Source organism: Hyperolius riggenbachi, chromosome 9 (genome assembly GCF_040937935.1).
Source record: "Hyperolius riggenbachi isolate aHypRig1 chromosome 9, aHypRig1.pri, whole genome shotgun sequence".
Taxonomy (NCBI): Eukaryota; Metazoa; Chordata; class Amphibia; order Anura; family Hyperoliidae; genus Hyperolius; species Hyperolius riggenbachi.
Genome location: NC_090654.1, coordinates 298,997,501 through 299,023,751, shown reverse-complemented (window position 1 = coordinate 299,023,751; position 26,251 = coordinate 298,997,501). Strand labels below are relative to the sequence as shown.

Sequence of the window (26,251 nt, the reverse complement as noted above, 5' to 3'; positions counted from 1 at the left end):
AGCTCACTGCAGAACCAGCCAACTGGGGCGCCTCTAGAGGGAGGAGACTGATGTCACAGCGATAGCTCAGAGAGCAGCTGCCGGAACTCACTGCAGAACCAGCCAACTGGGGCGCCTCTAGAGGGAGGAGACTGATGTCACAGCGATGGCTCAGAGAGCAGCTGCCGGAGCTCACTGCAGAACCAGCCGACTGGGGCGCCTCTAGAGGGAGGAGACTGGTGTCACAGCGATGGCTCAGAGAGCAGCTGCCGGAGCTCACTGCAGAACCAGCCAACTGGGGCGCCTCTAGAGGGAGGAGACTGATGTCACAGCGATGGCTCAGAGAGCAGCTGCCGGAGCTCACTGCAGAACCAGCCAACTGGGGCGCCTCTAGAGGAAGGAGACTGATGTCACAGCGATAGCTCAGAGAGCAGCTGCTGGAGCTCACTGCAGGACCAGCCGACTGGGGCGCCTCTAGAGGGAGGAGACTGATGTCACAGCGATGGCTCAGAGAGCAGCTGCCGGAGCTCACTGCAGGACCAGCCGACTGGGGTGCCTCTTGAGGGAGGAGACTGATGTCACAGCGATGGCTCAGAGAGCAGCTGCCGGAACTCACTGCAGAACCAGCCAACTGGGGAGCCTCTAGAGGGAGGAGACTGATGTCACAGCGATGGCTCAGAGAGCAGCTGCCGGAGCTCACTGCAGCACCAGCCAACTGGGGCGCCTCTAGATGGAGGAGACTGATGTCACAGCGATGGCTCAGAGAGCAGCTGCCGGAGCTCGCTGCAGAACCAGCCAACTGGGGCGCCTCTAGAGGGAGGAGACTGATGTCACAGCGATAGCTCAGAGCAGCTGCCGGAGCTCACTGCAGAACCAGCCAACTGGGGTGCCTCTAGAGGGAGGAGACTGATGTCACAGCAATGGCTCAGAGAGCAGCTGCCGGAACTCACTGCAGAACCAGCCAACTGGGGAGCCTCTAGAGGGAGGAGACTGATGTCACAGCGATGGCTCAGAGAGCAGCTGCCGGAGCTCACTGCAGCACCAGCCAACTGGGGCGCCTCTAGATGGAGGAGACTGATGTCACAGCGATGGCTCAGAGAGCAGCTGCCGGAGCTCGCTGCAGAACCAGCCAACTGGGGCGCCTCTAGAGGAAGGAGACTGATATGTGCATGTCACAGGAGCCCTAGTGGCTGACCGCACTTAGCCTTCTAAACGGTGCCAGCGCACAGATCGTGCGAACTCTGGTCGCAGTCAATGCGCAGGAACCGTTAAGAATTAGCCGCAGACAACTCAGAAGGGAGCCTGTGAGACACGGGTGATTACAACTTCACCCACTGGTTCAGAGTAAACTGCCACCACCGCGGTTACCATGGGACCGTGGAGCCCACCAACTGACTGACTAGTCCTGCGAATAAAACGGTTAAACACACGGTATTCTGTCTAGCCAACAACAAACAAACAGTAGCGTATCTTCAGAGACCCGGGATCAGTTCTGTGTGTGCTGATAAGCAGGGTAGCGGACAGTGAATGACTTGGAGAAAGTCGTTTATTCACACAATATAAATAATTAATATATACAGACAATTATTAACATCAACAATTATTAAAACAGTAATAGCCAGTATAAAAAATAAAAGAAGGGAGAAAAATACTTAGTTCCTGGAAAGATGTCCTTTTTGTGGGAAAAACAGAGTTCTGGGTTTCAATCAGAGTTCAGAGTTCAGACCAGGTGGATGCCAGCATATCCTCAAGCTGGCACCGATGAGTTCAAGATGTTTTCAGGGTGGAGGACACTGAGTTTGGCTCCTCTGCCATTCTTATGCCCCTGATTCAGTAGGAGGGAGTGAGGGCGGGCCCACACACCCCCTTAGAACATGAGATGAGTCCTCCCCTTGTCCTGGGGGACCAGAAATCATGCCTTAACCATATATGGGCTCTATCTCACAGAACCGTACAGGTCAGGGCAGATTTACTAATATTTTCAGGTCTGCCTCGATTTACCCAGCGCCCTGATACCAGACATGAGGGGTGGGACCCCTGTGGTATCATCAGGGCACTTTCAAACTGCCTAACTGGAAGTCTTTACCTCAGAATGTTCTGAAACTTCCTCAGAACCAGCATCGGGACTCATGCTACACTTCCCCCACGTTTGGCGAAGCTGCCATCTCAGGAACCCCAGAAATATGACAGATCTGGGAAGTTATGGATTATGCTATGAGACTCAGGTTTATTCAGGATGTGTTCTAGCTGCTAAAAGCTGACTTCCCTTTGATCTTTACCAGAAAGCAAGGTGTCAAGACCTCCCGAGGATTCGTAGCCTGCCTGGCTGCACCTAGGCATCCTGATCACCCTTTGGTTAATTAACATCTACATGAGATCAGCTAGGTGTCACCTGGTTCCCAGAACAGAAAGGGGAATTGTGCCTTCCACAGGAATATGTCCAAGCTAATTAACACCTCCCCCCCAGGCTGTCACTCAGCTAAGACAGATCCCCCAGCTGTTCCTAGGCAGAGGGATACTACACATCAAATCTTGGCTCTATTGATCTGAAGCGCAATCGATGCAGGGAATCGAGTGCGATCGTTCTTTTCTTCACGGGCGGTTCCAGGACGCGCCTGCGGCCCCGCAACCGTCCGTGACAGTGCACATCAGAGTATTTATCTGTATATTAGATTTATAGAGCACCAACATACTGCACAACTGCCGCTGTAGGGAAATGTTTTGCAACCTTATCAGATTTTGCAACCGGTTGCACTTATTTATAGCTATAGCTATCAGAAAGTGCAACCTAACCATTTCCTTCAACCTATCTGTATCAGAAAATGCAACCTAACCCTATTCTCACACAGAACCATCCCCTCTGCTCAACTAATAACCCCCCCCCCCGCCCGGAGGGAACAATCACCCCCCTTCTTGCTCAACTAATAACCCCCCCCCCCCCCGGAGGGAACAATCACCCCCCTTCTTGCTCAACTAATAACCCCCCCCCCCCGGAGGGAACAATCACCCCCCTTCTTGCTCAACTAATAACCCCCCCCCTTGAGGGAACGATCCCCCCTCTTGCTCAAATAACACCCCCCCTGGAGGGAACAATCCCCCCCTTCTTGCTCAACTAATAACCCCCCCTGGAGGGAAAAATCCCCCCATGTTGCTCAACTAATTTTTCTTACACCGGCCAGGACCTCCCTCCGCTGCCGGCCAGGATCCACCGCTGCCGGCCTGGGCCTCCCTCCGCTGCCGGCCAGGATCCCCCACCCGCGCTGCCGGCCAGGACCTCCCTCCACAGCCGGCCAGGATCCCCCACCTGCGCTGCCGGCCAGGACCTCCCTCCGCTGCCGGCCAGGATCCCCCACCCGCGCTGCCGGCCAGGACCTCCCTCCGCAGCCGGCCAGGATCCCCCACCTGCGCTGCCGGCCAGGACCTCCCTCCTCAGCCGGCCAGGATCCCCCACCCGCGCTGTCAGCCAGGACCTCCCTCCGCTGCCGGCCAGGATCCCCCACCCGCGCTGCCGGCCAGGACCTCCCTCCGCAGCCGGCCAGGATCCCCCACCCGCGCTGCCGGCCAGGACCTCCCTCCGCTGCCGGCCAGGATCCCCCACCCGCGCTGCCGGCCAGGACCTCCCTCCGCAGCCGGCCAGGATCCCCCACCCGCGCTGCCGGCCAGGACCTCCCTCCTCAGCCGGCCAGGATCCCCCACCCGTGCTGTCGGCCAGGACCTCCCTCCGCAGCCGGCCAGGATCCCCCACCCGCGCTGTCGGCCAGGACCTCCCTCCGCAGCCGGCCAGGATCCTCCACCCGCGCTGTCGGCCCAGGACCTCCCTCCGCTGCCGGCCAGGATCCACCGCTGCCGGCCAGGACCTCCCTCCGCTGCCGGCCAGGATCCCCCACCCGCGCTGTCAGCCAGGACCTCCCTCCGCTGCCGGCCAGGATCCCCCACCCGCGCTGTCAGCCAGGACCTCCCTCCGCAGCCGGCCAGGATCCCCACACCCGCGCTGCCGGCCAGGACCTCCCTCCTCAGCCGGCCAGGATCCCCCACCCGCGCTGTCGGCCAGGACCTCCCTCCGCTGCCGGCCAGGATCCCCCACCCGCGCTGCCGGCCAGGACCTCCCTCCACTACACACTGTGCAGGTGTAAAGTATGGCCTGTGTAGCAGCATGAAGCCACTCATAGAAGAAGCCATGCATGAGCAGCGTGGGCCACCGTACACAGTGGGGCGCGGCCACAAACAATCTTCCATGTTACTGTTCAATATTGTTTACAGGGTCCCAGCCCAATGCAGGAGGGGTGTAGGAAGATCAGGGAATATGACGGTTCAGAGGCTTCTCCCCACTGAGGCAAGTATCTGTCCTCCCCCTCTGAGGTAAGTACCTAACCTTCCCCCCTCTGAGGTAAGTACCTAACCTTCCCCCCAGTGAGGTAAGTATCTGTCCTCCCTCTCTGAGGTAAGTATCTGTCCTCCCCCTCTGAGGTAAGTACCTAACCTTCCCCCCAGTGAGGTAAGTATCTGTCCTCCCCCTCTGAGGTAAGTACCTAACCTTCCCCCCAGTGAGGTAAGTATCTGCCTCCCCCCAGTGAGGTAAGTATCTGCCTCCCCCCAGTGAGGTAAGTATCTGCCTCCCCCCAGTGAGGTAAGTGACCTCTTTTAAAGCGAGATGCATCTGGAGTTATCTGCATCTCACTGACCATCGCTGTGTGTCAGTAAAGATGTGTCATTCTACTCGGCTATTTTCAGCTGTTTCACGTGAATTTTTAACACATGCTGCATTATTGATGCATTTTACCTGGCACAGAACTCTCCACATGCTTTACATGTGATAAAATTAGTTTAGAAAGTTTGCCTTAAACGCAGGTGAGTGGAAGACCCCCACCTTCTGTCCCCATGGCAACTCAGCTACAGCTCCTGTTCCCTGGTTGCTAGACAACCAGGGATGCTTGCTATGTTAGCCGCTGCTGGTGGAGGAGTCACAGTGCTGGACCGCGGGGAGGAGTGAGTGCAGGTAAGTTCTGCTCTCTGCATAGTGTGCAGCGCGGGGGGGGCAGGTAAGTTCCGCTCTCTGCATAGTGTGCAGCGCTGGGGGGGGGCAGGTAAGTTCTGCTCTCTGCATGGAGTATAGCGATGGATCGGGGGCATGGTCTCTGCATGGTGTGCGGGAGGGGGGGGGGCAGGTAAATTCTGCTCAGTGCTGCTCTCTGTATGGTGTGCAGGGGGGGGGGGGCAGGTAAGTCCTGCTTTCTGCATGGCGTGCTGCGCTAGGGGGGCAGGTAAGTTCTGCTCTCTGCATGGTGTGCTGCGCTGGGGGGGGGCAGGTAAGTTCTGCTCTCCACATAGTGTGCAGCGCTGGGGGGGGGGGGAAGGTAAGTTCTGCTCTCTGCATGGAGTATAGCGATGGACCAGGGGGCGTGGTCTCTGCATGGTGTGCGGGAGGGGGGGGGGGCAGGTAAATTCTGCTCAGTGCTGCTCTCATGGTACTTGTTTCTTTCTAGCCATGCTCGGGCTCCAGTCTGGCAGACGTTGGCTTGGTGTCAAGTCTTATGAGATTAGGTGGGGTTTATGATTAGATGCACAGCTGCACCTTGCAGTTGATGGAATAATTTACTAGAGTGGAAGAGGTTTATGACCTGATGCTTCTCTGATCTTAGTAATCCTTCCCGCGTGACAAATGTGCTCATTCTGCCTCACCTCTTGGTCACACAGCAGGAAGGACAGGGCTGCCTTCTCCAGAAGTCATGTGCTAGGATGCAGGGAGTCCTCTGCTTGTGGGGAAGTGTTTAAAGGGCTACTCCGCCTTCATAAAAAATGTATTGGGAGTATTTATAAGAGGGGCAGTCCGCTGATCACCATATTTTATGCCCATGACCGCCTCCTTGCAAGTGTTTCCTATGGCAGCCATTACTGACATAAATATAATCGGCAGTAAGTGACAATCACCTAATTATGTACAAATAGGATATTGCCAAATAGCCATAATCAAAGGCTTTAAAGTGTAACTGTCGGGCATAACATCAAAAATCAATTCTTTCTTTTTATCTGGTAAACAAGGAATAAGGATGATAACCAGGCAACCCAAACGTTAAAAATCACTTCTTTTTCTTCTCCATAAAACCTCTTTCCCCAGTTTCCCTGGCGCTTATTTGGTACGTCTGCCGCACATAGGAAGTTGCAGGGCATGCTGGGTTGTTTAGTGATTGTTTTTGCTTCTTTAGTATCCCATCAGGCTTTCCCTCCTGTTTTTCCCTCCCACAGCTCTGTTCCTCTGATTGGCCAATATTTCCCATGCTTCCCAAGCTACAGAGTCACACAATGACAATGCACTTTGTATTGTAGAGCTGGGTGGGAGTGACTGAAGACTGTCTGTATTTGCACTGACCGCCCTCTTCCCAGAGTAAGGGAGGAAATTACATCAGTATTGGCTTCAGTCAGAGGGAATTAAGATGGCAAATGCCTGAAAAAGAATTTTCTTTATTTACTACATAAAATTCACTGAAATCAAAACATGGACAGTGCAATACATACGTTCTGTGCATAGAGCAAGTATTTATCGACTTATATACCGGTATGTCTTAGTAGTAAGTATATAGTAATAAGTATATAGTTACCTTATGAAAAGAAGGGGATTATGGATAGAAAAGGGAAACTGTCTGTACACTTTAAATAGTACAAAAAGCCATATAGCATGTGTTACCACTACACAAGACATTTTATATGTGTTGTTTTTTTATCATCCTTTAATTTGTCTGCAGCTGCTGTAACTTTAAGAAAACCATGGCAATAGCTACTTCAAAGAAGGCCCTGCTTTCCCTTGTGCAATGGCTCCATGGTGCATGAGTAGGCTGGGCATGTGCACAGAGCAGTCTCATAGATCACTCCTTTCTCCACAGCAGCTGTCAGTAGTGTTAGGTAGCCTTTGCAGTAGAACACATGTGGAGTTGTAGAGCAAACACAGGTACAATATCTGTAATATAGCTTATAAATGTACAGTACAGAGCTAATTGCCCAAGGATTGCTTATTGTGTTAAATGCTGTCATTTTTGTAAACTCTGTGTGAGATTATTGTATCATTATTGTATTATTGTATATTATTATTATTGTATATTTACTGTGCCTCTCCCACATCTGTCATTTCTCTTCCTTCTCCTTTCAGCATTCCAGTCACAGCGACCTGAGAAGTTTACGGAAAGGCTTATCGCCGTACCACTCAGAATCGCAGCTCTCATCCCTCTCGCAGTTCCAGGAGAATGTAAGCGACCCCTCTGCCTGCTCTCATTTACTGGTGACTGAGGCCTGTATATATGGCAGGAGAGACCCTTTATTTACTGGTGACTGAGGCCTGTATATATGGCAGGACAGTCCCTTTATTTACTGGTGACTGAGGCCTGTATATATGGCAGGACAGACCCTTTATTTACTGGTGACTGAGGCCTGTATATATAGCAGGACAGGCCCTTTATTTACTGGTGACTGAGGCCTGTATATATGGCAGGACAGTCCCTTTATTTACTGGTGACTGAGGCCTGTATATATGGCAGGAGAGACCCTTTAGTTACTGGTGACTGAGGCCTGTATATATGGCAGGACAGACACTATTTACTGGTGACTGAGGCCTGTATATATGGCAGGAGAGACCCTTTATTTACTGGTGACTGAGGCCTGTATATATGGCAGGAGAGACCCTTTAGTTACTGGTGACTGAGGCCTGTATATATGGCAGGAGAGACACTATTTACTGGTGACTGAGGCCTGTATATATGGCAGGAGAGACCCTTTAGTTACTGGTGACTAAGGCCTGTATATATGGCAGGACAGTCCCTTTAGTTACTGGTGACTGAAGCCTGTATATATGGCAGGACAGACCCTTTAGTTACTGGTGACTGAGGCCTGTATATATGGCAGGACAGACCATTTATTTACTGGTGACTGAGGCCTGTATATATGGCAGGAGAGACCCTTTAGTTACTGGTGACTGAAGCCTGTATATATGGCAGGACAGACCCTTTAGTTACTGGTGACTAAGGCCTGTATATATGGCAGGACAGACCCTTTAGTTACTGGTGACTGAGGCCTGTATATATGGCAGGAGAGACCCTTTATTTACTGGTGACTGAGGCCTGTATATATGGCAGGACAGACCCTTTAGTTACTGGTGACTGAGGCCTGTATATATGGCAGGACAGACCATTTATTTACTGGTGACTGAGGCCTGTATATATGGCAGGAGAGACCCTTTAGTTACTGGTGACTGAAGCCTGTATATATGGCAGGACAGACCCTTTAGTTACTGGTGACTAAGGCCTGTATATATGGCAGGACAGACCCTTTAGTTACTGGTGACTGAGGCCTGTATATATGGCAGGAGAGACCCTTTATTTACTGGTGACTGAGGCCTGTATATATGGCAGGACAGACCCTTTAGTTACTGGTGACTGAGGCCTGTATATATGGCAGGACAGTCCCTTTATTTACTGGTGCCTGAGGCCTGTATATATGGCAGGAGAGACCCTTTATTTACTGGTGACTGAGGCCTGTATATATGGCAGGAGAGACCCTTAGTTACTGGTGACTGAGGCCTGTATATATGGCAGGACAGACCCTTTAGTTACTGGTGACTGAGGCCTGTATATATTAGGGTGACCATATTTTGATTTCCAAAAAAGAGGACGATCACAACAGCATGTGGGCGTGGTCATGGGTGGGGCCAAATATACAAGACCTTAGCAGTGTGCTGTTCAACTTCGTGGGCATGGAGGGATGGTTTTTTTTCCAGACCACATGGTGGAGGGCCGGCCAAGCACAAAATGCAATCAGATTCACAGAAGAATTTCCCACAAAATGCAATGAGATTGGCAGCAGATTTCCCCACAAATGTGCGGACAAGGTATATGTCCGCAGTATAGGTTAGATAGGAATATGGCCCCAGTATAGGTTAGATAGGAATATGGCCCCAGTATAGCTTAGAATCTCAGGCCCTTATGCTCCCACAGGCTGGCCACACAGCAGAGTGACTTCACTGCTAACTCAGGCCTTTATGCTCCCACAGGCCGCCCACACAGCAGAGTGACTTCACTGCTAACTCAGGCCCTTATGCTCCCACAGGCCGCCCACACAGCAGTGACTTCACTGCTAACAACTCAGGCCCTTATGCTCCCACAGGCTGGCCACACAGCAGTGACTTCACTGCTAACAACTCAGGCCCTTATGCTCCCACAGGCTGCCCACACAGCACCAGCGTGACTTGAATCAATTCACTGACACTGACAGACTGAACTCAGGGCTCAGGCTGTGCTGCTGAGCTGCTCCCACAGGTCACACACAAACAGCACGAGTGATCAGCCCAGCGTGAGTCCCACTGAACTCAGGCTGTCTCTGGCTGTCTCCACTAGTGTTGTCCGGATCATGAACGATTCGGATCTTTGATCCGAATCTATTTTATGAGTCGATCATCCGAATCATCAAAATGAGTGATTCGGATCGCAAAAGGGGCGGGGCCAGGAGCGACACGCCCCCTCTCAGCGGGCAGCGGGGTCCTGGAAGCAGAGCAGAGATGGATCGCTCTGTTGGAAGGGAGCCACCCTTGCAGGGAGAGAGGTAGAGAGGAGTCAGGGACATGGGTGCCACTGCCAGATATGTGTAGAGCACACATACTGGCTGCAATGTGCTGCCCATTACAGGCTGTCTGTTCCGTAGTTGTGCACAGTGATCACATTGGAAACTTTTGGCTCAGCATAGCTCAGTAACTTTGCAGACAGTGTGATTGAAAGGCAATATAATCCTCCTGCACTCGGCACTAAACAGCTGCACTTATCTTCTGGGAATGCTTTCTTTCACTGTGCGACCTTTTCTTTCAAAGTGTACAGATGAACATATAGGTGAAATATATGTAAAGCATATGACTTCAGCATGTGGGTATTACGTGCAAACATTTCTGCTCTCTGCTCGTCCCTCCTCCCTTCTCTGTCCACTCCCTGCCCTCTGTCCATCTTCTCCCCTTCTCTGTGTGTCCACTCCCCCTCCCCTTCTCCTGTCCACAGACCTGTCCTGCTGTTCATTTCACCCCCGAATGCTTCCGGTAGTAAAATGATCCGAGATTCGGATCAAAGATCCGGATCTCTTCAATGATCCGATTCGAATCATCCGGATCATTGAAAAGATCCGAACTTCCCATCTCTAGTCTCCACCCCTCTGCTCTGCAATTTGCTCTGTCTCAGTGGATGGGGGCGGCTGGAGGTGGAGCAGAGCAGCAGGAAGGGATTGACTCACTGCCTAGCCCGAGGAAGAGCCATTTGAGTCAGGAGCTGAATGAGATGAGCCGAACACTAGGAGCCCAAGCTGCAGAAGAACAGCTTGCAGAGAGAGAAGATCCACTGAGGCTGAGATGAGCCAAACACTGTGAGCCCAAGCAGCAGAAGAACCGTTTGCAGAGAATCTCTGCAAATGGTTCTTCTGCCTTGGGCTCGCTGTATTCGGCTCATCTCAGCCTCAGTGGATCTCTGCAAGCAGTTCTTCTGTTGCTGGCTCACAGTGTTCGGCTCATCTCAGCCTCAATGGATCTCTGCAAGCTGTTCTTCTGCCACTGACTCGCAGTGTTCGGCTCATCTCAGCCTCAATGGATCTCTGCAAGTGTGTTCGGCTCTCCGGACAGATCAAATATCCGGGAGGACAGCCCGGACAGGTCTGAAAAAGTGGACCTGTCCGGGCAAAAGAGGACACATGGTCAGCCTAGTATATATGGCAGGAGAGACCCTTTAGTTACTGGTGACTGAGGCCTGTATATATGGCAGGACAGACCCTTTAGTTACTGGTGACTGAGGCCTGTATATATGGCAGGACAGTCCCTTTATTTACTGGTGACTGAGGCCTGTATATATGGCAGGACAGACCCTTTATTTACTGGTGCCTGAGGCCTGTATATATGGCAGGAGAGACCCTTTAGTTACTGGTGACTGAGGCCTGTATATATGGCAGGACAGTCCCTTTAGTTACTGGTGAATGAGGCCTGTATATATGGCAGGAAAGACCCTTTAGTTACTGGTGACTGAGGCCTGTATATATGGCAGGAAAGACCCTTTAGTTACTGGTGACTGAGGCCTGTATATATGGCAGGAAAGACCCTTTAGTTACTGGTGACTGAGGCCTGTATACATGGCAGGAAAGACCCTTTAGTTACTGGTGACTGAGGCCTGTATATATGGCAGGAAAGACCCTTTAGTTACTGGTGACTGAGGCCTGTATATATGGCAGGAAAGACCCTTTAGTTACTGGTGACTGAGGCCTGTATATATGGCAGGACAGACCCTTTAGTTACTGGTGAATGAGGCCTGTATATATGGCAGGAAAGACCCTTTAGTTACTGGTGACTGAGGCCTGTATATATGGCGGGAGAGACCCTTTATTTACTGGTGCCTGAGGCCTGTATATATGGCAGGAGAGACCCTTTATTTACTGGTGCCTGAGGCCTGTATATATGGCAGGAGAGACCCTTTAGTTACTGGTGACTGAGGCCTGTATATATGGCAGGACAGTCCCTTTAGTTACTGGTGAATGAGGCCTGTATATATGGCAGGAAAGACCCTTTAGTTACTGGTGACTGAGGCCTGTATATATGGCAGGAAAGACCCTTTAGTTACTGGTGACTGAGGCCTGTATATATGGCAGGACAGACCCTTTAGTTACTGGTGAATGAGGCCTGTATATATGGCAGGAAAGACCCTTTAGTTACTGGTGACTGAGGCCTGTATATATGGCAGGACAGTCCCTTTATTTACTGGTGCCTGAGGCCTGTATATATGGCAGGACAGTCCCTTTATTTACTGGTGACTGATGCCTGTATATATGGCAGGACAGTCCCTTTATTTACTGGTGACTGAGGCCTGTATATATGGCGGGAGAGACCCTTTATTTACTGGTGACTGAGGCCTGTATATATGGCAGGACAGTCCCTTTATTTACTGGTGCCTGAGGCCTGTATATATGGCAGGACAGTCCCTTTAGTTACTGGTGACTGATGCCTGTATATATGGCAGGACAGTCCCTTTATTTACTGGTGACTGAGGCCTGTATATATGGCAGGAGAGACCCTTTATTTACTGGTGACTGATGTCTGTATATATAGCAGGAGAAACCCTTTCCCATTGCTGTGTCTTTATCAGGATGAATATGTATGAGAGCAGACAATACAGGAGGGATTTATGGTCCAGAACAGCAGCGATCATGAATATGGATGGAATTTCTGCTGAACAATGTATATAATAGAATCTGTTTTATTGTCTGGCCTGTCTGCTCCTGACAGCCCTGAAAATGTGCAGAAGGTAGTGACCGTGTCCCCTGGCTGAGCGCTTGCGTTTTATGTCACGGCTTTGTGCGATGTGGGATCGTGACAGTGTATGTGAGGTGGTGACAGTGTATGTGAGGTGGTGACAGTGTATGTGGGGTGGTGACAGTGTATGTGAGGTGGTGACACTGTATGTGGGGTGGTGACAGTGTATGTGGGGTGGTGACAGTGTATGTGAGGTGGTGACAGTGTATGTGAGGTGGTGACAGTGTATGTGGGGTGGTGACAGTGTATGTGAGGTGGTGACAGTGTATGTGCGCTGGTGACAGTGTATGTGAGGTGGTGACAGTGTATGTGGGGTGGTGACAGTGTATGTGAGGTGGTGACAGTGTATGTGGGGTGGTGACAGTGTATGTGAGGTGGTGACACTGTATGTGGGGTGGTGACAGTGTATGTGCGCTGGTGACAGTGTATGTGAGGTGGTGACAGTGTATGTGGGGTGGTGACAGTGTATGTGAGGTGGTGACACTGTATGTGGGGTGGTGACAGTGTATGTGGGGTGGTGACAGTGTATGTGAGGTGGTGACAGTGTATGTGAGGTGGTGACAGTGTATGTGGGGTGGTGACAGTGTATGTGGGGTGGTGACGGTGTATGTGCGCTGGTGACAGTGTATGTGCGCTGGTGACAGTGTATGTGGGGTGGTGACAGTGTATGTGGGGTGGTGACAGTGTATGTGAGGTGGTGACAGTGTATGTGGGGTGGTGACAGTGTATGTGGGGTGGTGACAGTGTATGTGAGGTGGTGACAGTGTATGTGGGGTGGTGACAGTGTATGTCGGGTGGTGACAGTGTATGTGAGGTGGTGACAGTGTATGTGGGGTGGTGACAGTGTATGTGGGGTGGTGACAGTGTATGTGGGGTGGTGACGGTGTATGTGCGCTGGTGACAGTGTATGTGCGCTGGTGACAGTGTATGTGGGGTGGTGACAGTGTATGTGCGCTGGTGACAGTGTATGTGGGGTGGTGACGGTGTATGTGGGGTGATGACAGTGTATGTGGGATGGTGACGGTGTATGTGGGGTGGTGACGGTGTATGTGGGGTGGTGACGGTGTATGTGGGGTGGTGACAGTGTATGTGGGGTGGTGACAGTGTATGTGGGGTGGTGACAGTGTATGTGGGGTGGTGACAGTGTATGTGAGGTGGTGACAGTGTATGTGGGATGGTGACAGTGTATGTGAGGTGGTGACAGTGTATGTGAGGTGGTGACAGTGTATGTGGGGTGGTGACAGTGTATGTGGGGTGGTGACAGTGTATGTGAGGTGGTGACAGTGTATGTGAGGTGGTGACAGTGTATGTGAGGTGGTGACAGTGTATGTGGGGTGGTGACAGTGTATGTGCGCTGGTGACAGTGTATGTGCGCTGGTGACAGTGTATGTGGGATGGTGACAGTGTATGTGAGGTGGTGACAGTGTATGTGGGATGGTGACAGTGTATGTGAGGTGGTGACAGTGTATGTGAGTTGGTGACAGTGTATGTGACCTGGTGACAGTGTATGTGCGCTGGTGACGGTGTATGTGGGGTAGTGACGGTGTATGTGGGGTGGTGACGGTGTATGTGGGGTGGTGATGGTGTATGTGGGGTGGTGACGGTGTATGTGGGGTGGTGACAGTGTATGTGCGGTGGTGACGGTGTATGTGGGGTGGTGACGGTGTATGTGGGGTGGTGACGGTGTATGTGGGGTGGTGACGGTGTATGTGGGGTGGTGACAGTGTATGTGGGGTGGTGACAGTGTATGTGAGGTGGTGACAGTGTATGTGGGGTGGTGACAGTGTATGTGAGGTGGTGACAGTGTATGTGGGATGGTGACTGTGTATGTGAGGTGGTAATAGTGTATGTGGGGTGGTGACAGTGTATATGAGGTGATGACAGTGTATATGAGGTGGTGACAGTGTATGTGGGGTGGTGACAGTGTATGTGGGATGGTGACAGTGTATGTGAGGTGGTGACCGTGTATGTGAGGTGGTGACAGTGTATGTGGGATGGTGACAGTTTATGTGAGGTGGTGACAGTGTATGTGGGATGGTGACAGTGTATGTGAGGTGGTGACAGTGTATGTGAGGTGGTGACAGTGTATGTGAGGTGGTGACAGTGTATGTGAGGTGGTGACAGTGTATGTGGGGTGGTGACAGTGTATGTGGGGTGGTGACAGTGTATGTGTGGTGGTGACAGTGTATGTGGGGTGGTGACAGTGTATGTGAGGTGGTGACAGTGTATGTGGGGTGGTGACAGTGTATGTGAGGTGGTGACAGTGTATGTGGGATGGTGACTGTGTATGTGAGGTGGTAATAGTGTATGTGGGGTGGTGACAGTGTATGTGGGGTGGTGACAGTGTATGTGTGGTGGTGACAGTGTATGTGAGGTGGTGACAGTGTATGTGGGGTGGTGACAGTGTATGTGAGGTGGTGACAGTGTATGTGGGATGGTGACAGTGTATGTGAGGTGGTGACAGTGTATGTGAGGTGGTGACAGTGTATGTGAGGTGGTGACAGTGTATGTGAGGTGGTGACAGTGTATGTGGGGTGGTGACAGTGTATGTGGGGTGGTGACAGTGTATGTGGGGTGGTGACAGTGTATGTGGGGTGGTGACAGTGTATGTAGGGTGGTGACAGTGTATGTGAGGTGGTGACAGTGTATGTGGGGTGGTGACAGTGTATGTGGGGTGGTGACAGTGTATGTGGGGTGGTGACAGTGTATGTAGGGTGGTGACAGTGTATGTGAGGTGGTGACAGTGTATGTGGGGTGGTGACAGTGTATGTGGGGTGGTGACAGTGTATGTGGGGTGGTGACAGTGTATGTGAGGTGGTGACAGTGTATGTGAGGTGGTGACAGTGTATGTGCGGTGGTGACAGTGTATGTGAGGTGGTGACAGTGTATGTGGGGTGGTTGGTGACAGTGTATGTGAGGTGGTGTCAGTGTATGTGAGGTGGTGACAGTGTATGTGGGGTGGTGACAGTGTATGTGGGGTGGTGACAGTGTATGTGCGGTGGTGACAGTGTATGTGCGGTGGTGACAGTGTATGTGAGGTGGTGACAGTGTATGTAGGGTGGTGACAGTGTATGTGCGCTGGTGACAGTGTATGTGGGGTGGTGACAGTGTATGTGCGCTGGTGACAGTGTATGTGGGGTGGTGACAGTGTATGTGAGGTGGTGACAGTGTATGTGGGGTGGTGACAGTGTATGTGGGATGGTGACAGTGTATGTGAGGTGGTGACCGTGTATGTGAGGTGGTGACAGTGTATGTGGGGTGGTGACAGTGTATGTGGGATGGTGACAGTGTATGTGGGGTGGTGACAGTGTATGTGAGGTGGTGACAGTGTATGTGGGGTGGTGACAGTGTATGTGGGATGGTGACAGTGTATGTGGGATGGTGACAGTGTATGTGCGCTGGTGACAGTGTATGTGCGCTGGTGACAGTGTATGTGGGGTGGTGACGGTGTATGTGCGGTGGTGACGGTGTATGTGCGGTGGTAACAGTGTATGTGCGCTGGTGACAGTGTATGTGGGGTGGTGACAGTGTATGTGGGGTGGTGACAGTGTATGTGGGGTGGTGACAGTGTATGTGGGGTGGTGACAGTGCATGTGCGGTGGTGACAGTGTATGTGGGGTGGTGACAGTGTATGTGCGGTGGTGACAGTGTATGTGGGGTGGTGACAGTGTATGTGCGCTGGTGACAGTGTATGTGGGGTGGTGACAGTGTATGTGGGGTGGTGACAGTGTATGTGGGGTGGTGACAGTGTATGTGCGCTGGTGACAGTGTATGTGGGGTGGTGACATGGGGTGGTGACAGTGTATGTGGGGTGGTGACAGTGTATGTGCGCTGGTGACGGTGTATGTGAGGTGGTGACAGTGTATGTGAGGTGGTGACAGTGTATGTGGGGTGGTGACAGTGTATGTGGGGTGGTGACAGTGTATGTGGGGTGGTGACAGTGTATGTGGGGTGGTGACAGTGTATGTGGGGTGGTGACAGTGTATGTGTGGTGGTGACAGTGTATGTGGGGTGGTGACAGTGTATGTGGGGTGGTGACAGTGTATGTGGGGTGGTGACAGTGTATGTGCGCTGGTGACGGTGTATGTGAGGTGGTGACAGTGTATGTTGGGTGGTGACGGTGTATGTGGGGTGGTGACAGTGTATGTGGGGTGGTGACGGTGTCCTGTTGCCGAGCGCTGCCATTTTATGTCACAGCTTTGTGCGCTGGTGACAATGACAGGATGCAGCATATAAAGTTTTCACAGTCCGGCATCCTTTCTATCCTCCCAGCTCTGCAGTTATAATGTAGTTTATAGGCCTGATTCATGTAGTAATAGTCAGGGCAGGCTTGTGGTGTGGCTCAGAAGGGAGCACATAAAGGACAGATGAATGGTATTAGTTCCCAGTATAATATTCTAATGGGATGACATTATAGATTGTCTGCTTCTGTGGCTCATGTGATAAATCATTGGACATTTTTGGTTAATGGTATGGGAGCACATGGTGATTTTATTCAGAGTCATGCTGCCCCCTGGTGGCTGTTATAGTAACTGCCAGTCATTTTTAGAGGACTTATAAACCAAACATGTAATGTGTGTATGTACAATAGCGTGTGTAAATATAAAGAGGCCCTGTAGTGACATATAGTAGAATGTAGTAAGTTGTTCAGGATACCCACCTTTACGGTAATTTTCCTGTAATCAGGTAGCAGAAAAACTATATACATTGCTATATATATTATTGCATTTCAATTATAAAATGTTTCCTCAACCCTGATTAGTGATTGACCAATCACAATTGGACGTGTGTACAAACACTTAGCTGATAGGCAGTTTGTCAGTATATTCAGACACATCTCTTATTTGGCTGACGCTGGCAGAGGAGATTTCTATAGACAGCCCCCCCCCCTTCCTGTCTCACATGTGGTTTTATGTGAGCAGGATTGCAGCTTCTGTCACATTGTGCGCTGGATCAGAGAGCGGTGACTTCAGTGTGACATCGCTAACTATGCCTCTGCTCATCACAGCTTCATACAGAGTCATTTATACATATCAGGCTTCTAAGGGAACCTGTCATCTTTTCAGATTATGATACCCTCCTGTACTAGAATTTGCCATAGCATTCTGTGGCAGGACTATTCTGTTTATCCAGTGACAGCACTCTTTACAGTGACCCTTTATAAGCGTTGTTATTATGAACTGGCCATCAGAGAGGCTACCTTTTATTTAAAACAGCATGACAAGAGAGTTGCCTTAGAGCAGAGTAGGCTGCAGCATAAGGGCAGGGGGCTAAAGGGGCACTCTCCTCCCCTCCTCTATCTATAGATGCAGAGTAGTACAGCGGAGTATACATACCTTCTCCACCGCTGGGCACTCCCCTCTCCTCCCCATCATTAGATGCAGAGTAGTGCAGTGGAGTACACATACCTTCTCCAGCACTGGGCACTCCCCACTCCTCCCCATCATTAGATGCAGAGTAGTGCAGCGGAGTACACATACCTTCTCCAGCACTGGGCACTCCCCACTCCTCCCCATCATTAGATGCAGAGCAGTGCAGCGGAGTACACATACCTTCTCCAGCACTGGGCACTTTCCTCCCCTCCCCATCATTAGATGCAGAGTAGTGCAGCAGAGTACACATACCTTCTCCAGCACTGGGCACTCTCCTCTCATCCCCATCAATAGATGCAGAGTAGTACAGCAGAGTACACATACCTTCTCCAGCGCTGGGCACTCTGCTCTCCTCCCCATCATTAGATGCAGAGTAGTACAGCGGAGTACACATACCTTCTCCAGTGCTGGGCACTCTCCTCTCCTCCCCATCATTAGATGCAGAGTAGTGCAGCGGAGTACACATACCTTCTCCAGCACTGGGCACTCTCCTCCCCTCCCCATCATTAGATGCAGAGCAGTGCAGCGGAGTACACATACCTTCTCCAGCGCTGGGCACTCTCCTCCCCATCATTAGATGCAGAGCAGTGCAGCGGAGTACACATACCTTCTCCAGCACTGGGCACTTTCCTTTCCTCCCCATCATTAGATGCAGAGCAGTGCAGCGGAGTACACATACCTTCTACAGCACTGGGCACTCTCCTCTCCTCCCCATCATTAGATGCAGAGTAGTGCAGCAGAGTACACATACATTCTCCAGCGCTGGGCACTCTCCTCTCCTCCCCATCATTAGATGCAGAGTAGTGCAGCGGAGTACACATACCTTCTCCAGCACTGGGCACTCTCCTCTCATCCCCATCATTAGATGCAGAGTAGTGCAGCGGAGTACACATACCTTCTCCAGCACTGGGCACTCTCCTCTCCTCCCCATCATTAGATGCAGAGTAGTGCAGCAGAGTACACATACCTTCTCCAGCACTGGGCACTCTCCTCTCCTCCCCATCATTAGATGCAGAGTAGTGCAGCGGAGTACACATACCTTCTCCAGCACTGGGCACTCCCCACTCCTCCCATTCATTAGATGCAGAGCAGTGCAGCGGAATACACATACCTTCTCCAGCGCTAAGCACTCTCCTCTCCTCCCCATCATTAGATGCAGAGTAGTGCAACGGAGTACACATACCTTTCCAGCGCTGGGCACTCTCCTCCCCATCATTAGATGCAGAGTAGTGCAACGGAGTACACATACCTTCTCCAGCGCTGGGCACTCTCCTCCCCATCATTAGATGCAGAGTAGTGCAGCAGAGTACACATACCTTCTCCAGCGCTGGGCTCTCTCCTCTCCTCCCCATCATTAGATGCAGAGTAGTGCAGCGGAGTACACATACCTTTTCCAGCGCTGGGCACTCTCCTCTCCTCCCCATCATTAGATGCAGAGTAGTGCAGCGGAGTACACATACCTTTTCCAGCGCTGGGCACTCTCCTCTCATCCCCATCAATAGATGCAGAGTAGTGCAGCGGAGTACACATACCTTCTCCAGCACTGGGCACTCTCCTCTCCTCCCCATCATTAGATGCAGAGTAGTGCAGCGGAGTACACATACCTTCTCCAGCGCTGGGCACTCTCCTCTCCTCCCCATCATTAGATGCAGAGTAGTGCAGCGGAGTACACATACCTTTTCCAGCGCTGGGCACTCTCCTCTCATCCCCATCAATAGATGCAGAGTAGTACAGCAGAGTACACATACATTCTCCAGCGCTGGGCACTCTCCTCTCCTCCCCATCATTAGATGCAGAGTAGTACAGCGGAGTACACATACCTTCTCCAGTGCTGGGCACTCTCCTCTCCTCCCCATCATTAGATGCAGAGTAGTGCAGCGGAGTACACATACCTTCTCCAGCGCTGGGCACTCTCCTCCCCATCATTAGATGCAGAGTAGTGCAGCGGAGTACACATGCCTTCTCCAGCACTGGGCACTTTCCTTTCCTCCCCATCATTAGATGCAGAGCAGTGCAGCGGAGTACACATACCTTCTACAGCACTGGGCACTCCACACTTCTCCCCATCATTAGATGCAGAGTAGTGCAGCAGAGTACACATACCTTCTCCAGCACTGGGCACTCCCCACTCCTCCCATTCATTAGATGCAGAGTAGTGCAGCAGAGTACACATACCTTCTCCAGCACTGGGCACTCTCCTCTCCTCCCCATCATTAGATGCAGAGCAGTGCAGCGGAATACACATACCTTCTCCAGCGCTAAGCACTCTCCTCTCCTCCCCATCATTAGATGCAGAGTAGTACAGCGGAGTACACATACCTTCTCCAGCGCTGGGCACTCTCCTCCCCATCATTAGATGCAGAGCAGTGCAGCGGAATACACATACCTTCTCCAGCGCTGGGCACTCTCCTCTCCTCCCCATCATTAGATGCAGAGTAGTGCAACAGTGTACACACACCTTTCCAGCGCTGGGCACTCTCCTCCCCATCATTAGATGCAGAGTAGTGCAGCGGAGTACACATACCTTCTCCAGCACTGGGCACTCCCCACTCCTCCCCATCATTAGATGCAGAGTAGTGCAGCAGAGTACACATACCTTCTCCAGCACTGGGCTCTCTCCTCTCCTCCCCTTCATTAGATGCAGAGTAGTGCAGCGGAGTACACATACCTTCTCCAGCGCTGGGCACTCTCCTCTCCTCCCCATCATTAGATGCAGAGTAGTGCAGCGAAGTACACATACCTTCTCCAGCACTGGGCACTCTCCTCTCCTCCCCATCATTAGATGCAGAGTAGTACAGCGGAGTACACATACCTTCTCCAGCGTTGGGCACTCTCCTCTCCTCCCCATAATTAGATGCAGAGCAGTGCAGCGGAGTACACATACCTTCTCCAGCGCTGGGCTCTCTCCTCCTCTCCCCATCATTAGATGCAGAGTAGTGCAGCGGAGTACAAATACCTTCTCCAGCACTGGGCACTCTCCTCTCATCCTCATCAATAGATGCAGAGTAGTGCAGCGGAGTACACATACCTTCTCCAGCACTGGGCACTCTCCTCTCCTCCCCATCATTAGATGCAGAGTAGTGCAGCGGAGTACACATACCTTCTCCAGCGCTGGGCACTCTCCTCTCCTCCCCATCATTAGATGCAGAGTAGTGCAGCGGAGTACACATACCTTCTCCAGCGCTGGGCACTCTCCTCTCCTCCCCATCATTAGATGCAGAGTAGTGCAGCAGAGTACACATACCTTCTCCAGCACTGGGCACTCTCCTCTCCTCCCCATCATTAGATGCAGAGTAGTGCAGCGGAGTACACATACCTTCTCCAGCACTGGGCACTCCCCACTCCTCCCCATCAATAGATGCAGAGTAATGCAGCGGAGTACACATACCTTCTCCAGCGCTGGGCACTCTCCTCTCATCCCCATCAATAGATGCAGAGTAGTGCAGCAGAGTACACATACCTTCTCCAGCGCTGGGCACTCTCCTCTCCTCCCCATCATTAGATGCAGAGTAGTGCAGCAGAGTACAAATACCTTCTCCAGCGCTGGGCACTCTCCTCTCCTCCCCATCATTAGATGCAGAGTAGTGCAGCAGAGTACAAATACCTTCTCCAGCGCTGGGCACTCTCCTCTCCTCCCCATCATTAGATGCAGAGTAGTGCAGCGGAGTACACATACCTTCTCCAGCACTGGGCACTCTCCTCTCCTCCCCATCATTAGATGCAGAGTAGTGCAGCGGAGTACACATACCTTCTCCAGCACTGGGCACTCTCCTCTCCTCCCCATCATTAGATGCAGAGTAGTGCAGCGGAGTACACATACCTTCTCCAGCACTGGGCACTCTCCTCTCCTCCCCATCATTAGATGCAGAGTAGTGCAGCGGAGTACACATACCTTCTCCAGCGCTGGGCACTCTCCTCTCCTCCCCATCATTAGATGCAGAGTAGTGCAGCGGAGTACACATACCTTCTCCAGCACTGGGCTCTCTCCTCTCCTCCCCTTCATTAGATGCAGAGTAGTGCAGCAGAGTACACATACCTTCTCCAGCACTGGGCACTCTCCTCTCCTCCCCATCATTAGATGCAGAGTAGTGCAGCAGAGTACACATACCTTCTCCAGCGCTGGGCACTCTCCTCTCCTCCCCATCATTAGATGCAGAGTAGTGCAGCAGAGTACACATACCTTCTCCAGCACTGGGCACTCTCCTCTCCTCCCCTTCATTAGATGCAGAGTAGTGCAGCAGAGTACACATACCTTCTCCAGCGCAGGGCACTCTCCTCTCCTCCCCATCATTAGATGCAGAGCAGTGCAGCGGAGTACACATACCTTCTCCAGCGCTGGGCACTCTCCTCTCCTCCCCATCATTAGATGCAGAGTAGTGCAGCGGAGTACACATACCTTCTCCAGCACAGGGCACTCTCCTCTCCTCCCCATCATTAGATGCAGAGTAGTGCAGCGGAGTACACATACCTTCTCCAGCACTGGGCACTCTCCTCTCCTCCCCATCATTAGATGCAGAGTAGTGCAGCAGAGTACACATACCTTCTCCAGCGCTGGGCACTCTCCTCTCCTCCCCATCATTAGATGCAGAGTAGTGCAGCAGAGTACACATACCTTCTCCAGCGCTGGGCACTCTCCTCTCCTCCCCATCATTAGATGCAGAGCAGTGCAGCGGAGCACACATACCTTCTCCAGCACTGGGCACTCTCCTCTCCTCCCCATCATTAGATGCAGAGTAGTGCAGCAGAGTACACATACCTTCTCCAGCGCTGGGCACTCTCCTCTCCTCCCCATCATTAGATGCAGAGCAGTGCAGCGGAGTACACATACCTTCTCCAGCACTGGGCACTCCCCACTCCTCCCCATCATTAGATGCAGAGTAGTGCAGCAGAGTACACATACCTTCTCCAGCGCTGGGCACTCTCCTCTCCTCCCCATCATTAGATGCAGAGTAGTGCAGCGGAGCACACATACCTTCTCCAGCACTGGGCACTCTCCTCTCATCCCCATCAATAGATGCAGAGCAGTGCAGCAGAGTACACATACCTTCTCCAGCGCAGGGCACTCTCCTCTCCTCCCCATCATTAGATGCAGAGCAGTGCAGCGGAGTACACATACCTTCTCCAGCACAGGGCACTCTCCTCTCCTCCCCATCATTAGATGCAGAGTAGTGCAGCGGAGTACACATACCTTCTCCAGCGTTGGGCACTAAATTATTGTTTTACGTGCATTTCTTTTGTTTTTGTTTGCCAGTAGCCGTGTGATTTAACCTTTGCTGCTTTTTTTCCTCATAGGGCCCTGCACGGTTACCCTCAGAGCTCACATCCACGCCCCCTGCTGGCTACATCTCAGTGCAGAAACCAGAAGCAGTTGTACATGCAATGAAGGTACATAAACATGTGTATAGTCAATGCTTGTTGACTACAATGTACATATGACTACTATAGGAATTATATTAAGAGCTCTTTTGAGGGACAGTCAATGACAGAACTATACATATACAGGGAGTGCAGAATTATTAGGCAAGTTGTATTTTTGAGGAATATGTTTATTATTGAACAACAACCATGTTCTCAATGAACCCAAAAAACTCATTAATATCAAAGCTAAATATTTTGAAAGTAGTTTTTAGTTTGTTTTTAGTTTTAGCTATTTTAGGGGGATATCTGTGTGCAGGTGACTATTACTGTGCATTATTATTAGGCAACTTAACAAAAAACAAATATATACCCATTTCAATTATTTATTTTTACCAGTGAAACCAATATAACATCTCAACATTGACAAATATACATTTCTGACATTCAAAAACAAAACAAAAACAAATCGGTGACCAATATAGCCACCTTTCTTTGCAAAGACACTCAAAAGCCTGCCATCCATGGATTCTGTCAGTGTTTTGATCTGTTCACCATCAACATTGCGTGCAGCAGCAACCACAACCTTCCAGACACTGTTCAGAGAGGTGTACTGTTTTCCCTCCTTGTAAATCTCACATTTTATGATGGACCACAGGTTCTCAATGGGGTTCAGATCAGGTGAACAAGGAGGCCATGTCATTAGTTTTTCTTCTTTTATACCCTTTCTTGCCAGCCACGCTGTGGAGTACTTGGACGCGTGTGATGGAGCATTGTCCTGCATGAAAATCATGTTTTTCTTGAAGGATGCAGACTTCTTCCTGTACCACTGCTTGAAGAAGGTGTCTTCCAGAAACTGGCAGTAGGACTGGGAGTTGAGCTTGACTCCATCCTCAACCCGAAAAGGCCCCACAAGCTCATCTTTGATGATACCAGCCCAAACCAGTACTCCACCTCCACCTTGCTGGCGTCTGAGTCGGACTGGAGCTCTCTGCCCTTTACCAATCCAGCCACGGGCCCATCCATCTGGCCAATCAAGACTCACTCACATTTCATCAGTCCATAAAACCTTAGAAAAATCAGTCTTGAGCTATTTCTTGGCCCAGTCTTGATGTTTCAGCTTGTGTGTCTTGTTCAGTGGTGGTCGTCTTTCAGCCTTTCTTACCTTGGCCATGTCTCTGAGTATTGCACACCTTGTGCTTTTGGACACTCCAGTGATGTTGCAGCTCTGAAATATGGCCAAACTGGTGGCAAGTGGCATCTTGGCAGCTGCACGCTTGACTTTTCTCAGTTCATGGGCTGTTATTTTGCGCCTTGGTTTTTCCACACACTTCTTGCGACCCTGTTGACTATTTTGAATGAAACGCTTGATTGTTCGATGATCACGCTTCAGCAGCTTTGCAATTTTAAGAGTGCTGCATCCCTCTGCAAGATATCTCACTATTTTTGACTTTTCTGAGCCTGTCAAGTCCTTCTTTTGACCCATTTTGCCAAAGGAAAGGAAGTTGCCTAATAATTATGCACACCTGATATAGAGTGTTGATGTCATTAGACCACACCCCTTCTCATTACAGAGATGCCCATCACCTAATATGCTTAATTGGTAGTAGGCTTTCGAGCCTATACAGCTTGGAGTAAGACAACATGCATAAAGCGGATGATGTGGTCAAAATACTCATTTGCCTAATAATTCTGCACTCCCTGTATAGTCTGTAAAGCACTGCAGAATAATACTATTATAATAATAATTGTTGTCATACCTGTCCTACTTGTCAGTAGATGTAATTCGACAACAGATGATAGACAAAGGACAACAGAGATTGGTGGTGCTAGATCTCTTAAAGTGGTATTGTCACCATAAAAAATCAAATTTCAACAGCAACTGGTCTGAGTGTATTAAGTGATTAAGATGCTAATCCTGCATTCAAAACTTGCAAAACTTTTTCTGCTGTTATGATTTGGAGTTATCACATACTTTAGGAGCACTGGCCCTAGTGCCAAACAGTGCCAAAGAGTTGAATGCTGGGGGTTCTTTATATCCATAATATATTCCTCCTCTTCCATTTATTTCCCTGCCTAGCTGCTTATCAGAAACACCCTCTGATTACTTGTGTTTACAAGCAAGGCTGAGGTGACTCAGTGATTGGAGGATAAGACAGTGCAGTTGTTAGTATAGACCTCAGTGGGAGTGTCTGAAGACTCTGGGAGGAGGGCAGCTAATGACTACACAATGAGCAAGAAAAGGGAGGAGGGAAAACAAGAGTCAGGGAGGATATGATGACAGCATTAGCTTGGCAAGATGGCCACTGCCCAGAATAGGATTTCTGCTTTTTCCTTTATAAAATTCACAGGAATCATTACGTGGATAGCACAATACATCTGTTATGTAAGTAGAAGTAGTATTTATCTACTTCTATATGTGTTTTTTATTTCTAGGTTAGCATGGGTGTCGCTTGTTCTTTAAAGGGCAGGACCTGATGGGAGGGGCTGATATGGGAGCTGATGCCAGCAGCCCCTCTTCTGGCAGAAATCTGTGTTAGGCTGATTGATCAGTGCACATAAGTCCTCTCAATAAATGGATTGCATCTGTGCATTCAGTAAAGCATTATGAAAGCACACATATGAAACATGAGTATTAAACTGTAAAGTGTGACTGAGAAGCTGCACTCCTCAGTGATCCATCTGGCCACTTCCCAGAATGTGTGTTCGATAAATGTCATAGCGAATGCATCACAACCAAACAATCCTATTACAAACAATGAACCACTTAAGGACCAGAGACCGCTGGTCCAATCCCGATGGAATCCCGACGAATCGCCGCACATAACCGCCATTATCGCCACTCGCCGGGACCCCCAGGACATAGACTCTGACGTCTCTATGACGTCTCTATGACAGCAGAGTCATGTGAGCCGCTCAGGAGCCGCTTTCATTGGCTCCTGGCCCTGTCTTTCAATGTACGCCAATGGGAACGGCTTACATTGACAGACAGGGCCAGGAGCCAATGGGAACGGCTTACATTGACAGACAGGACCAGGAGCCAATGGGAACGGCTTACATTGATAGACAGGGCCAGGAGCCAATGGGAACGGCTTACATTGATAGACAGGGCCAGGAGCCAATGGGAACGGCTTACATTGATAGACAGGGCCAGGAGCCAATGGGAACGGCTTACATTGACAGACAGGACCAGGAGCCAATGGGAACGGCTTACATTGATAGACAGGGCCAGGAG

At 50.8% G+C, this 26,251-nt stretch overlaps 1 protein-coding gene across 1 annotated transcript in view; it reads left to right on the top strand.

Moving 5' to 3' along the window:
* Nucleotides 1-26,251, top strand: part of CCDC85C (coiled-coil domain containing 85C) — a 291,835-nt gene that overhangs the window by 234,049 nt on the left and 31,535 nt on the right. Inside the window, exons 3-4 of the mRNA XM_068254794.1 lie at nt 7,121-7,216; nt 22,954-23,046. Of these exons, the coding sequence (XP_068110895.1) occupies nt 7,121-7,216; nt 22,954-23,046 (189 nt within the window). The remainder of the gene's footprint in view (nt 1-7,120; nt 7,217-22,953; nt 23,047-26,251) is intronic.